Source organism: Microtus pennsylvanicus, chromosome 5 (genome assembly GCF_037038515.1).
Source record: "Microtus pennsylvanicus isolate mMicPen1 chromosome 5, mMicPen1.hap1, whole genome shotgun sequence".
Taxonomy (NCBI): domain Eukaryota; kingdom Metazoa; phylum Chordata; class Mammalia; order Rodentia; family Cricetidae; genus Microtus; species Microtus pennsylvanicus.
The window spans coordinates 61,572,673-61,588,173 of NC_134583.1; the positions used below are offsets into that span (position 1 = coordinate 61,572,673).

At 40.2% G+C, this 15,501-nt stretch overlaps 1 protein-coding gene across 1 annotated transcript in view; it reads left to right on the forward strand.

The window, feature by feature from the left end:
• LOC142850951 (phospholipid-transporting ATPase ABCA3-like) overlaps positions 1 to 15,501 on the forward strand; it is an 81,469-nt gene that overhangs the window by 47,912 nt on the left and 18,056 nt on the right. Inside the window, exons 15-21 of the mRNA XM_075974840.1 lie at positions 3,045 to 3,195; positions 4,103 to 4,201; positions 4,466 to 4,619; positions 5,558 to 5,855; positions 10,067 to 10,313; positions 10,452 to 10,656; positions 13,978 to 14,194. Coding sequence (XP_075830955.1) covers positions 3,045 to 3,195; positions 4,103 to 4,201; positions 4,466 to 4,619; positions 5,558 to 5,855; positions 10,067 to 10,313; positions 10,452 to 10,656; positions 13,978 to 14,194 — 1,371 coding nt within the window. The remainder of the gene's footprint in view (positions 1 to 3,044; positions 3,196 to 4,102; positions 4,202 to 4,465; positions 4,620 to 5,557; positions 5,856 to 10,066; positions 10,314 to 10,451; positions 10,657 to 13,977; positions 14,195 to 15,501) is intronic.

The window sequence follows — 15,501 nt, forward strand, 5'->3', positions numbered from 1 at the left end:
CGGAGACGGATAGATAGATGACTTTCTAATTTCCCTGGTGATTTTTTTTTTTGACGTAGCTCACTGGCTCTTTAAGTCATGCTGTTTAATTCCCACACAGTTCTGAAGTTCTCAGCGTTTGTCTGTTGCTGATCTATACGTTGTCTGAGAAGACACGTTGTCTGTCTTTTAAAGTCCAAACTTGTTTTGTAGCTCTGTGCTCTGTTCTGGAGATGGTCCTGTGATCGCAGAAGAATGGGTCTTCTGCCATGTGAGAGTGCTCCCTCCTTCTGCTCTTTTGTCATCTTTCTCTTATTTCAGTGTGAAGATCTGCGACATCGCTGTCTAGACACCCCTAGTGCCTGCAAACGCTCAGATTTTACGTACCTGGCATGCCTTAGTTTCTGGTCCACTTCTATTTGCTTTTGCCCTGGCTAGGCATTATCTTATGCTACTTAGAATATCCAGAACTTTTTGATTGGTTGCAAAAGCTTATGTTCTATGTTATTGAATAGGCAGGCTTTTGTTGAGGAGATGTCTTCCAACAGTTCTGTGCTCTTTTCCAACATCCAGCCAGAGCATTTTATGCATCATTAAGGCCTGCCTTTTGCCTTTGCTAATGTGGGTCTGGGGAACCACTCACTAAATGTATTTCAGTTTTATTGCACTAACATGAGCCCCATGGGGTCTTCATTAAGTTTCCTGACTGATCGTCATGATTCTCCACTTTGGTTTAGTTATGTAAGCTCTAGTCTTTTGTGAGGTGACAAAGGGCGGAAAAGGTAAATACAACCACATAGAGTTCCTCTTAGTGTTTATATAGCCTGTCACTCAGCAAAGACTAGCAGAGACACCCTTATGAGGTTTCTGGTTACTTCTTTTCATTTTTATTTGAGTGTATGTTTTATGTGTGTTGTGTTTGTGCTGGCGTGCATGCTCATGTACTCATACGTAGAGTCCAGAGGAAGACATTGGGATCTTCCTCTATTGCTCTCTGTCTTATTTCCCTGAGACAGGGTCTCTCATTGAACCAGAGTTGCATCTCTCAGGATCTGCCTATCTTTTCTCTCCAACTCTGGGGTTATAGGCAGGCATGCCATGCTGGATGTCTGTTGGTCCTAGGGATTCACTCAAGTTCTCACACAGGCACAGAAAGTGCCCTTGCCCACTAAACCATTTCCCCAGTTCTGGTTTCAGGGTGACCTTGCTGTAGAGCCCTGCACACAAATCATCTTCACAGCTCGTATCTGGAGTCTTATTTTTCCGACTGTTCAATGTGGGTGTGGCACTGGAGGCTGCTGGTACTCCCTTTACTGCACCTCCAAGCCAAAGTAGTGCAATCGCACATCTCATCTCACTGTCCTCTCCCAGGCGTGCCCCCCCCCCCGGCTGCCTCTTGTCTATAAACAAGGCTGTGCTTTCACATTTGCCCATTTCTTTCAAATGTTCATGGTGGACGTTCTAGGACATGCTGACATTGCCAGGGCCATGAGCTAAACTCATCCTCATTTATTATGAATGTTTTCATTGCATATGTAATTTTTGTCTGACAGAATTTTGATAGATTTTTCAGGATGTAATTTTACAAGGACATTTTTAAATTTCCAATTATTTTCTGTTTTATGATAACTGCAATTTTCCACTTGTATTCTATTTTCTTACACTTCACTTTTTACATTCCCATTTGGGTGACTTTTAGTGATCTTTCTTTGAGGCTATTGATTCTTTCTTTTCCTCTTTCTACTCTGCTGCTGAGACTATTACTTGACTTCTTTATTTGTACTTTTCTGATGTTTTATTGGCTTTTTAAAAATAGCTTTCATCAGCCTGGAAAATTGACTCAATACCTTCTTTTTCTATTTCTAGTTTATTGGTTAATTATTTATCATGGTATTTTACAGCTTTTATCCTGTAATTTCTACATCTCTGCTTTTAACTTTCTATAATATATAGTATTACATTTACTGTATATGCTTGCTAGCTTTTTTATAGGCATAGTTTATAATTTGCATGAACAAAATGACAGTAGAAACTAAAGCATGCAATATTTATCTCAAAGAAGCATATACCCTTATCTCTGTTAGGCCATGTTTATGATCAATAAAGTCAATAGACTGTGTATTTCGGCAATCCTATGATATGGTACAGCTTTGTTTGGATCCTGCTCATCATTATCTTCAAATGTTTTATGAAGGAAACAGAATGCACTGTTAAGAGGGCTTGAGACCTATATATAGACAGATGGTGCTCCCTTTAGGCAGTGGCCTCATCACAGGCCTTCTGACTCTGGCATATCATCTTTGATTTCCACATCCCTCCTCCATTAATTTCATCGGTACTCTGTGCTCACTTGCTGTCTTATACTCTCTCTCCTCTCCTTCTTTTCCTCCCTTCCCCTTCCTTTTTCAAAGGACTCTTGTCAGGTGATGGACTGAGCCCCTTCCCTTAATTCTGCTGTCCAAACCTAGGGTACCAGAATGTCATTGCTAGGAGCACAAATCCTAGAGTTTCATGGAGGGACTTTATTCATACCCTATCCCACACCTAGCTATTGGAAGACCAGTGAAGAAGGAAAAGAAACAAGAGGAGACTAAGGTGGAAGAGATAGAGGAGAAAAGGAGGAAGTACAGGGTGGTGGGGAAGAGATGATGACAGAGTGTAAAGATAGAAGATTTTGAGAAGATTTCTCTGATGTGAAATGACTTTTATTCAATTTATATAGTTTCTGGTGTATAATATGGACCCAGGAGTTACCTATTAAATGAATCTTAGTCTTGATTTTTCTAATTTCAGCATCAGTAGAAAGAGAGGTCAGGTAACTTTTTAATGTTATCTCTGCTCTATCTGTCTTTATAATCTAGATCATTATTAATCCCTTATAGAGCTATTTATAATTATATCATTAATTATGATTATATTACACAATGCTGTGCCTCTTAGCGTTGTAGTCAAATAAATTGTGACATGCCCTATCTTATTCTACTTTACACAAACCACAAAAAGCCTCATGAGAATATGGGAAGCATAAAACCACTCAATTTGGTCTTCTGAATGCATTTTCTCAGGTGTTGGATACCACATAGTCATGGTGAAGGAACCTCACTGCGACATAGATGAAATCTCAAAACTGATCCATTACTATGCATCAGCAGCCACTCTGGAAACTAATGTTGGAAATGAATTATCTTTTATTCTGCCCCAAGAATACACTCACAGGTATGGATCTAGAAAATGCTAACCAGATGATTTTAAATAGTCAGAAATAATTGTTTCTTTTCCTTGTTTCTTCCTGCGTAGCCAATAGAGTTTATTTAAGGAAACAGAACTTCTGTGATTGCTGCTATTTGCACTGAAAAGAGACAAATGTTACCTGCTTATTCTAGCTTCCAAGTAACTGGTGATACTGGGTCCATGGAGTCAATGCTGTCCATGGAGTCAATGTGACTACCAGTACATGGAGGGAAGAAAAGTGCTAAGAGAATGACAGGGTAGTGGAAAGTGCTTTGCTAGCATGTACAAGGTTCTAAACTCAATCTCAGGCCACACATACAAACTCCACCACTACAATAATAGCCTTAAAAACTAGGTAAGGTGATACATACTGCAATCCTAGAATGAGACATGAAACAGGATTATGAGTTTGTAAGCAACATGAGTCAGAAAGAGAGACATTGTCTTGAAAACTATAATGAAAAATAGTTAGACGGTTTAAGTGGTGGCCCTTGTGGTAAAGATGACAAAAACCCACCAGGAATGGGCAGTTGGTGTGAGATCCATGGGCAGCCTTACAGTGGTCATACCTCAAAAGAATAGTGACTCTCCTTTGTCTGTCAGCCATCAACTGACAGTCTCCTCATAGAGCATCTTAAAGTTTTATTAGAAAATCAAAATATGTCTCTAAGAATATCATGTATCTTAAAGCATCATGGGAAGCAATCTAATATAGTAATTTGCTGTCGTCTTGCTTTTTCTGTTTGCCTCACCTTTTTGAATCAACAGAGCAGAAGCATGACATTATAATAAACCTTGAAGTGTTGATGAGGGGAGATCACTTTCAAATAAAGAGAAGTAAGCCTGAAAATCATCTCTTTTAGTCCCAGCCTGTCTTCTTCTTCTGTTGTAGGTTTGAAGCTCTCTTTACTGCTCTGGAAGAGAATCAAGAGAACCTTGGCATTTCTAGTTTCTGCGTCTCTATCACTACGATGGAAGAAGTCTTCCTTAGGTTAGCGAGCATCCACAGGAAAAGTGAAACCCTCAGAGGGAAAGACTCTAGCCAAACTTGGCGTGCACACCTTAGAAGCTTAAGTGTGACAAGGGCTGGAGATGTGCTGCTGCTTGGGAGCTAATGTCACTCTTACTTAGTGGTCGCCATTAAACATGAGTAATCCAAGGGGCCTGTGGAGTCGGGGGTTTCAACTCACATTCTTCAAGCAAGGGACAGTGGGATGAGGTTGAAACGATAAGCTTTGTTTGTTTCTTCATATAGAGTCAGTCACATGGAAGATTCAAAACCAGACATCCAAGCTACTCAGTCTCCCTCAGTGGGGAGCAAAGAGAGCAAGAATAAGGATGTCCCAAGCAACATAAGAGGAGGCTTTCCCACCCAGAGTGAAGACCCGACCATTGTGTTTAACACTGGGGTAAGAACCTTGGCTAAGAAACAGGTGTCTGAAGCAAGAGTTAAGATTTAAGAGCTTTGTTTTCTATTAACACATGAACCAAAAGAATGCGGCATTCTCAGCTACTGCAGAACCAACATGGTGTGGGCAGCTAGGACCCCAACCTATTCAGTGTTCAAATGCAGAGGAAGAAAAATGCTATCAGCCGTTACTGTCACTGCCGCTGTTCTGCAGTTCTTTTGTTTTATTTTTTTCCCAAATTGAAAACCCAGAAACTTATCTGCTCTTTCAAGTTGGCCTAAGTGTACTAGGGTGCCTGAGTTTTCAAATTATCAACTAGGAGTGTGTTCTAAGACTTTCAAGAGGAGTAGTTCTTGTATATGAGGACCTCCAAATCAGTGAGGTCCTCATCATGGGAAGCCTGGCTGGGCTGCCAAGCCTTCTTTCCTTGCTCCTGGTCATAGCAGTTACTAGGAGTCAGGAGAAATTATCCTGTTGCCATTTCTAGTATTATATACAATGTTAAACTTAAGCACTTTACATTATATGCTATATCAGAAGTCATTTGTTAAAGAGACAACAAATGTTGAAAGTTCAACAGATCACATGATCTCTGTCACCATCGCTCAGCTATCATTGTACAGGAAACAGCCATGGGGCACAGGAACAATATGCTCCTAGTAAAGCTGTTTACACAAAGGCTGTGGTTTGTTGTCCTTGCCTTAGACTAACAGATGGATGATCTTATTGTTGGGTGACACATCATAGGTTTGGGGTCTCCTCCAAGAATTTATTTACTTACATAAGCTGTGTGTATTTAAATTGTGTGTATTTAAGCCATAAGGCTTTTACACCACAACTTTCCAGAGCATCAATGTCAATGGATTTCAGTGTGAATTTCAGTGCCAAGGTCCAGAGGCTGTGGTAATGTTGTTTCTGTTTCCCTCTGCTTTGCTTAGTGTCTCCTCTACTGCCAGCAGTTCCACGCCATGTTCATAAAGAGGCTGCTGCACAGTTGGCGAAACTGGAGGGTGCTTTTGGTGCAGACACTGGGATTTGTCATCTCTACTCTCTTCCTCCTGAAGTCTGGTGACCTTAGATATGAAGAAGAGAAAACAAGGCAAATGAATTTGGATGAATATGGTCAAACCATTGTGCCTTTTTCTATTTCTGGGAAATCTAATTTGACGACAAGTCTATTAACACACCTTGAGAAGATGCTAAAACCAGGCAACCACAAAATTAAGGAAGTACAAGGTAAGGCTAACTTAGAAAGAAACAGAAAGTTGTCTTTTCAATGATTTCCCTGGGCCACTTCCAAAGAAAGATCATAACTATAACACGTTAATTTGCTCCATTCTTTTCCTGATATTCATTATACCACAGAGACAATTAAACAATAACAATGTCCTTATTAAAGCTACTGCTCTCAAAAGTTAATTGGTATTGGCTGCACTTTGACTGTGAGCATTTACTGCTTATTTCTAGTTAAACACGATAGATAGATAGATGATAGATAGATAGATAGATAGATAGATAGATAGATAGATAGATAGACAGACAGATAGACACATACATACATACATAGATAATAGATAAAAGGAGGTGCCCAAGTATATTTTTTATGAAATTGGGGACAGTTTTACTTTTTGACAACAATAAAATACAGTATGGAATTGTGGCCTCCAGTCCTGGCCTTCAGTTCTTTCATAGAGATAGCTGTTTGGTTGGAGCCTCCAGTTCACCCCTGTGAAGTTCAGGAATCCCCATTCCCATCTCTTTCTCTCTTCAAACCTTGCCCACCCAGAGAGTCTCCAAATGAAATATGCCTAAATCCCAGTTCCGCAATCTCGGTGACTATTGCAACTTCCTCCCCTGATGCCACCAGCTGCCCAAGTCCCTGTCTAGCTGCTCAGCTTTTGACCAGACTTGGGCACAAACCCAGCTTGTGGCAGACACGTCATCACCCCTCGCCTACACTCCATAAAATCTCCCTGCTTTATTCCAGGGCACAACTTGTCTGGCCTCATTCCCTGAGGTCAGTGAGCCCACCCATGAGTTACTTTGCTCCATATATCTGTTGTTATACTTCTTCAGTCAGCTTGATCTGGCTTACTGTGTCACCGGAGAAGCTTATTGCGTGCACGTGTGTGTGGTGGTGGGGGACAGAAATTCTATTAATACCTAAAACAAGAATCCTGCTTAAAATGGGTTAAGAAGTAGATAATTTGATCCAGCTCAAAGTTTACATTTGCTCTGCCTAATACTTGTCATTTAAGTTGAGCAATCACCATATTCAGTAGATGTTTTTGCTTCTTTTACAAATAAGCTTTACTTACATTTAAACAAGTCAAGTGTTTTGACCCAGATCAGACAGAAACTGCAGAGTTGGGTTAACCTGATCTGCCTTCATCTACAAACTACTCAGTATAATATGTCACATCTCTGAATATAAATTATGTTCTCTTTCAAATGTAATCATTTCTTCTTGGATGGGTAATATTTTCTTCACTACCTGATGGACACTGTTCCTTTGGAAAGCACAGTCTTCAGGATAAGCAAGTCATTTTTGTTTTATTTCTCTCTTCAGGTTTTGTTTTAAAGGATGAAAATATGGGGGGCTGGAGAGATGGCTCAGTGGTTAAGAGCATTGCCTGTTCTTCCAAAGGTCCTGAGTTCAATTCCCAGCAACCACATGGTGGCTCACAACCATCTGTAATGAGGTCTGGCGCCCTCTTCTGGCCTGTAGGCATACAGACAGAACATTGTATACTAAATAAATAAATAAATAAATAAATAAATAAATATTTTTAAAAAAGGATGAAAATATGTTTAAGGATGTTATTGTTCTTTAAAAACATAATCCCATTGGAACAACTTACAAGTAATAGATTGGCTGATTAAAATAAATTGTCCCTATTCTTTTTCTTCACTGATGGGTGAGCTGGACCAAATTGTAGCCTGTTAGGTCAGTTTGTAGCATGCCATCCAGTAGTTGGTTAGACTATTGACGTCTTTTTTCCCTCTCAGCAATCTCTATAACATCAGCCAGCACTATGAAGGCTAGCCAATAGTGAGGAGGTTTCCTGCTCCACTGGGGGTTGATTTTTCTCTGTCCTGTAGCCAAATGTGCAACATCTTCAGTGATGGGGTCTTACTGTGACCTTATGGTGGGGACCAAGAGCAATGACAATAGCCTGTATCCATTGGGAGACCTCTGAGACGCCCAGTTACTTATAGGTAATGCAATAAGTAACCCATGCCTTGCACTGAGACTCCTGTCAATTCTAAGAGCAATATTGCACTTTAAATTTTTTAAGATGTGCCATAAATTGAGTGAAGGGTATCCTAGTACCACAGTAACTCAGGAAGCATTGCCTATCTTCTCAGAACAAAACGACCTTCTCTTCATTCATTAGAAGCATGTCCCATTTGTGAGCTCCATCACACCAAATTACAACTGCATCATTCATCTGGCCCTCAACAGAGATTACAGGGAGGTGAGAACCTCCTCTGAATCTCTAGCTCCTAACCCAGTTCCTGTCACATAGAAAGCCTACAGATCAACACAATCCTCTCATATGCAATATGGGGAAAATCTGAAGAGGGGAGAGACTACCACCAAATCAGCTGTGGTGTTACAGTCTAGGCAAGGGAACTAACAGGGCTAGAGTAGAGGATGTGTCCAAAAGATGCATCCTAAGTGGATTACATAGATGTTATTCTCTATATACGGAAAAGAGTCCAAATAAGTACCATTTAGCTATATTGATTTCCTAATACTTTATTTTGTATAGGTTTATTATGTAGGTTTACAAAATATTGAGAGGCCTTGTGCACTGATGTAATTTCTAGCAAAGTTACAGTGTGAGAACAGAATCAGGCTGTTGAGATACAGTTAATACACAGACATTTTCACCACACTTTTCCTTCCTGTTGCCCTTAGTACCACACTAACTTCCCACTGTCTATTCCCACCCTTATCCCTGGACACTAAAGTCTCTGTTCTGTTTCTGTGGATTGAGCACTTTAAGAGCAATATAAAAATGGAATCACACAGTGTGTAACATTTTGGAATGGACATTTTCACTTAGCGTGATGTTCTGATAATCGTGTGTATCCAGCATTTGTCCCTTCGGTGGCTAACTACTAGTCTTTCTCGCAGGCATAGCACAGTTTATTTAGCCATCCACTCACTGAAAGATGTCTAAGTTTCCCCGGTAAGCACAGGTATCCATAAAGCTGCCGTTAGCATGTGACTGTGCATCTTCATTTCTCCTTCTCCTGTAACAGTTGCGTTATAATCTGAGAACCAGCTGCTCTTCAGTGTACTCGGTGGTTTTACTTCTCCAATAGCAGTGTGTAAGTGACCCAGTTCTTCCGCACCTTAAGCATTTTTCTTCATAGACTTAATTGAGTATGTGATTTTGGTTAGCTGATTGGTATCACGAATAGTGTTTGTTTTCACACATTGAGTCAGCCTTATATTCCTGAGATCCCATTTCTCAGGGTTCATAATTCTGTATATGTTATGCTTGTGTTTCTTGGATGTGAAGGCAATTCTAGCCTGTAAAATGGGTTAAAAAGCAGATTGAGAAATAGAAGACGAGTGGTTTGAAAATAATAATGATAACGAAGTGCTGTTGTGTGTGCAGGCAAATGAGTCTACACACGCCTCGTGGTGAATAATAATGATAACGAAGTGCTGTTGTGTGTGCAGACAAATGAGTCTACACATGCCTGTGGTGAAGCTGGTGTCAGTTTGTTTGGGTTAAGGGATTTGCCCATCACTGGTAAACCATATTTCCAAGTGTGCCCATCAGGATGTTTCCAGAATAGATCAGAGTTGGGATCAGTAGACACAGTTAAGTGATTTGCAACTGAAGTTCATGGGGGTAGGCATCATCTACCCCGCTGCGGGGCTGTGCGAACCTTTGTGCAGCTTGGTCTGTCTCCTACTCACTACTGTGCAGGGACCACACCGAGATACTGGAGGCTTAAGGGGCTTTCCCACCACTCAGAAGGGAGCAGAATGTTGGGCTCTCCTCAATGCTTTTATTCTTCTCAGGGTCTTGAAAAATGCTGTTGCTTTCTACTGTGGCATATTCTTAAAAGGTGATTTTTAAAATTGTTCACCTAGTTTTTCCATTTTATCAGAGCAGAGTTTTGTGACCTCTGTGATGTGAGTAAAATTTCTTACCAGTCTATTAAAGACAGGTAGGTGAGTTGGAGGAGTACATCAAGCTGCGTTTTCCCAGCAAAACTGTAGTTTGGGTTATTGTAAATACAATGAGAAATCTTCAAAATTAATGATAGAATAAAGTCCCAAGGGTAACAACAAAACTTCAAAAAAAATTATCTCCACAAAATTTAAAGTGGTAAGAAACATAATTATTTGTTCTTGGATGCCATTTGTTAGTGTGGTCTATATGCTGGAAACACTTACCAGTGTTGTGTCTTTGCCCTAGGTGACCTACTCAAATACTTGGAGGGAAATGAAGAATGCATTCATTTATGTATTGTGGCACTTTCCATCAAGGTGGTTGCAAATAGAACGGAGCTTACTGTTCTGTTCAACAATGAAGCTTACCATTCACCATCTCTTTCCCTGGCAGTCGTAGACAACATTCTCTTCATGTCACTTTCTGGTGCTGATGCTTCCATAACAGTCTCCAATAAACCCCAGCCACACCCCCAGGCTAAGGACAGCCTCGGGTAGGCTCTGTTTCGTGTTTCCACTGTTGCACTTGAAATGCCTTCTTCCCGACATATCCAGTTATATTTCTGTGATAAAAAGAGCCATTGGCGGAAATCTCCATCTTCTGATGGCTCTTCTTTTTGTTCCTTCTGTAGGAGTGCAGAAGGAAAGGTGGTTGCCTTAAAAATTCAGCTGGGCATGGCTCTTTTGGTCAGTGGCTTTTGCTTCCTGACAGTGACCGAGAGAACCACCAAGGCAAAGCACATGCAGTTTCTGAGTGGGGTCTCTGTCCTTGTGTACTGGATTTCCGCTCTTGTGTTTGACTTCATCGTCTTCTTCATTTCCTGCTGCCTACTACTGGTGAGTGACAGGCAATGTTTTGAGAATTTATTTTCCTTTTGTTCCACAAGGAAAATCTGTCTTCTAATTGATGTTTTCATAAATATAGCTATGCCGATCTTTGCCCATTATCTTATAGAGCACATTTCATCACTGGGAATGGTAGTGACTATCTGGAATTTCAGCACTTGGAAGGTAGAGGCATGAAGGTTAGGAGTTCAAGGTCATCCTCAGTTACATACCTAGTTCAAGGTTGGTGGGCTTGAGACCCTGCCTAAAATAAAAAATCCAAAAGTCCTAAGGTAGACTAAGAAATTAACTTCAAAATACTTTATTATAATATAGTTACCTTTCTTTGTCATAGTACAAGTGTATCTCATGAACTAATTTCCCAGTGTTTCCTGTTTAGCTTTTGCTGAGTTCTAAAACTATTCAAAGTAAAAAGCTTCCTACTGTGTTTTCATACTTCATGCTCCCAGCTGTGTTAATTTTTGTCTCCTAATATTCTGAACTAGACTATTGCCACCTTTCCTGGTTTTAGGTCTCCATCAATTTATCTTAAATATTTTTTAAAAAATATTTGTTAGGATGGCTATTGCAAAAATAAATAGTACAAAAGTAAGTAGTTTTGGAAAAATTGGAAACCTTGCCACCTGTTGTTGGGAACCAGAAAGGAGGATGCTATCAGAAAAAAACGTGGCAAATTCTCAAGGTATTCAATGGTACTCCTCTATAACTAAACATCCCAGTCCTAAAGGTAAGAGATGGAATGAGAATCTCAAAGATACATCATCTTCCTACTCCCCCTTTACACTAATCACAGCAGTTAACATGTGGAGGAGACCGTATGACCACCAGCAGACTCATTGAGAAAGATAACATGGTATCTGTATGCATTGCAGCATCAGTTAGTCTGAGAAGTCGCTCCTCACATGTGCTGCTGCTGTAGATGAAGGCAGAGGATATTTATACAAATACAGCAACCACACAAATGTAGTAGGAGGCTGCTTGTTCCTTTGTTCCTTGTTCCTTGTTTCCTGTCCAGACTCCCAAAATAACCACACAGAAACTGTATTAATTAAATCATTGCTTGGTCTATTAGCTCTAGCTTTTTATTGACTAGCTCTTACTTCTTAATTTTACCCATTTCTATTAATCTGTGTATGGCTGTGGCTTACTGGCAAGGTTCTAGCTTGTCTGTTCCCAGTGTCTCTCTGACTCCGCCTTCTTTCTCCCAGAATTCAGTTGAGTTTTCCCCACCTAACTCTGTTCTGCCCTACTATAGGTTTAAAGTAGTTTCTTTATTAATCAGTGGTAATCATGGTATACAGAGGGGAATCCCACATCACACAAAGCCACACACTGTGTGATTCTACTTCATGAAATGTACAAAACAACCAAATTCAGAGAATCGGAGTGTGAATTGGTGGTTTCCAGGACTCTGGAGAAGATTCAGTCAAACAAGATTCCAATTTAGGTCTCTCTAAATTTATGCTTCCTTATCCGGTTTTCCACATGAATTCTAGATAACTAGAAAGAGGTTTTGGAAATATATAAAGAACTCAAGAAACTAGACCGTAAAAGGCTAATCAACCCAATTATAAAATGGGGCATTGAGCTGAACAGAGAATTCTCAACAGAAGAACTTCAAATGGCCAAAAGACACTTAAGGTCATGCTCAACTTCCTTAGCGATCAGGGAAATGCAAATCAAGACAACTTTAAGATACCATCTTACACCTGTCAGAATGGCTAAAATCAAAAATACCAATGATAGCCTTTGTTGGAGAGGTTGTGGAGAAAGGGGTACACTCATCCATTGCTGGTGGGAATGCAAACCTGTGCAACCACTTTGGAAGGCAGTATGGCGGTTTCTCAGGAAATTCGGGATCAACTTACCCCTGGACCCAGCAATACCACTCTTGGGAATATACCCAAGAGAGGCCTTATCATACAACAAAAGTATATGCTCTACAATGTTCATAGCAGCATTTTTTGTGATAGCCAGAACCTGGAAACAACCTAGATGCCCTTCAATGGAAGAATGGATGAAGAAAGTATGGAATTTATACATATTAGAGTACTACTCAGCAATAAAAAACAAGGACTTCATGAATTTTGCATACAAATGGATGGAAATAGAAAACACTATCCTGAGTGAGGTAAGCCAGACCCAAAAAGAGGAACATGGGATGTACTCACTCATATTTGGTTTCTAGCCATAAACTAAAAACATTGAGCTTATAATTAGTGATCCTAGAGAAGCTAAATAAGGAGAACCCAAAGAAAAACATATAGGCATCCTCCTGAATATTAACCTTCAGCAAGCGATGAAAGGAGACAGAGACAGAGACCCAAATTGGAGCACAGGACTGAAATCTCAAGGTCCAAATCAGGAGCAGAAGGAGAGAGAGCACGAGCATGGAACTCAGGACTGCGAGGGGTGCACCCACACACTGAGACAATGGGGATGTTCTATCGGGAACTCACCAAGGCCAGCTGGCCTGGGTCTGGAAAAGCCTGGGATAAAACCGGACTCTCTGAACATAGCGGACAATGAGGACTACTGAGAACTCAAGAACAATGGCAATGGGTTTCTGATCCTACTGCACGCACTGGCTTTGTGGGAGCCTAGGCAGTTTGGATGCTCAACTTACTAGACCTGGATGGAGGTGGGGGTTCCTTGGACTTCCCACAGGACAGGGAACCCTGATTGCTTTTCGGGCTGGGGGGAGACTTAATTGGGGGAGGGGGAGGGAAATGGGAGGCGGTGGCGGGGAAGAGACAGAAATCTTTAATAAATAAATAAATTAAAAAAAAGGAAAAAAAAAGAAAGAGGTTTTGGAGTGAACGTGAGAAGTAGACTAGACTCACAAAACCTAAATTAAAAACAAGGGATATCAACACAAGGAAACTGATGAAATATGAGGAAAACATTTAGAGAAATCATCTATTTCTGGGAAAGTTGATGGCTGCCATAAGTATGAAAGTCTCCTGTTCTGTGTAGGAATCTTTAAAGAAACTCTTCCAAAGAGAAAGCCAAAATAAGAAAAGACCATGATTATGATTCTGCTTGATGGACTGTCCTCTAGTGAGGAGGAGGTGCACCTGACCTGAATGCTCATAAGCTGTGGGTTCTATTCATTTCAAAGAGGCAGACAATGAAAGTCTTGGTATTTTTTTCTCTTCTCTATCTCTCTTTTTTTGAGTGTCATGGCATAGGTGTGTGTGTGTGTGTGTGTGTGTGTGTGTGTGTGTGTGTGTGTGTGTTGTTTGTGTGAGAGAGAAATAGAGACAGAGAGAGACTCTGGCCTCACTTTTGTCTCTGTCCCCTCTGTTGCAGGTTGTGTTCAAATCCTGCAAAGCTGACATTTATGTCACAGACTACCACATTCTGGAAACATTGCTGATCCTCACACTGTTCGGATGGTCTGCCATTCCGCTCACATACCTGATGAGCTTCCTGTTCTCTAAAAGCACCTCTGCCTACATCAAACTTATCATGTTCAATTATGCCTCTGGCATTTTAAGTATCTTGATAGATACCATAATAGCAGCCAGTAAGTGTGAGCATTTCACAAAATGTGCCCTTCCCCAGAGACGGCAATAAAAATATCAGTGGCAGCAATGGGCCCAAAGAGATAGGCATTAGTAGACAGTCAAGTTCTAGTCTTGGACATATCTGTATTAGTTTTATCTCAACAACATCTCTTGAGCTTTTATGGTTATGTGCTACCCACAATCCTTGTATTAAAAAGCCAAGACCCAACCTGAGTGGGTCCTCTCTCCCACTTCTTATACCTTAGATTCAGTGATTCTGTAGTAATTTCAGAGCTTTGAGCATTATATTGAGATCTTTGATCCTTTGGAATTGATTTTGATGCAGGGTAAGGGATACATATCTAGTTTCATTTTTTCTACACGTAGATATCGAATTTTCTAGCATGTTTGTTAAAAATGCTGTTTTTTCTTCACTGTGTACTTTTGGCATTCTTGTCAAACCTCACAAGGTTGGTAGCTACGTGGAACTTTTATACTCAGTTTCAGACAACTCAAGATTATTTGACCTGGATAGAGACAAAAATTAATATTTCCTTTAAGATTCATCAGTACTTGCACACATTTTGTCCTAAAAGTATAATGACTATGTGAGGAAAAAAGCAAAAAAAAAATGGTAGTTTGTTTTAAATAATTTCAGTTGACTGTGGTCCCAGGTGATAGTAAAAACATAAACAAATTTCCTGGCTTTCTGATAATCTCAGAGTTAAATTCCATATAAATAAGATTTTAAGTCTTTCATGCTTTTATTTTTATGTGTGTGTGTGTGCCTGCCTGCCTGCCTGTGTGCATACCATGTGCATACAGATGTCTCTGGAGACCAGAAGAGGGCATCAAATCCCCTGGAAATGGAGAGACAGGTGGTTGTTAAGTCACCATACGGGTGCCGGGAACTGAACTTAGGTCCTCTGATAGATTAACCAGTGCTCTTAACTGCTGAACCATCTCTCCATCCCCCAAAGAAGATATTGCACTATCAGAACCAAACTGAATATACTTCAAACTTAAACATATAGTATATACATTAAAATGTACACTATAACAGAGTCTCCGAGTGTAAACAAATAATAAAACGCTCAAAACAAATAGATTTGGAAAGTATTTACCAATAAAACTTTAAATGAAAATAAAAAGTATGGTTAGGCCGAAGGAATCCATTCTAGGTTTATATTGCACATCAAGGTGATTATTCTTCATAATAATATGTACTTTTAAATCTCTAAGAAATTATTTTAAATGATCTCACCACAAATAGAGAAGGGAAGGGAGGGGAGAAAGGGAAGAAAGGGAGAAAGGGAGAAAGAAAAGA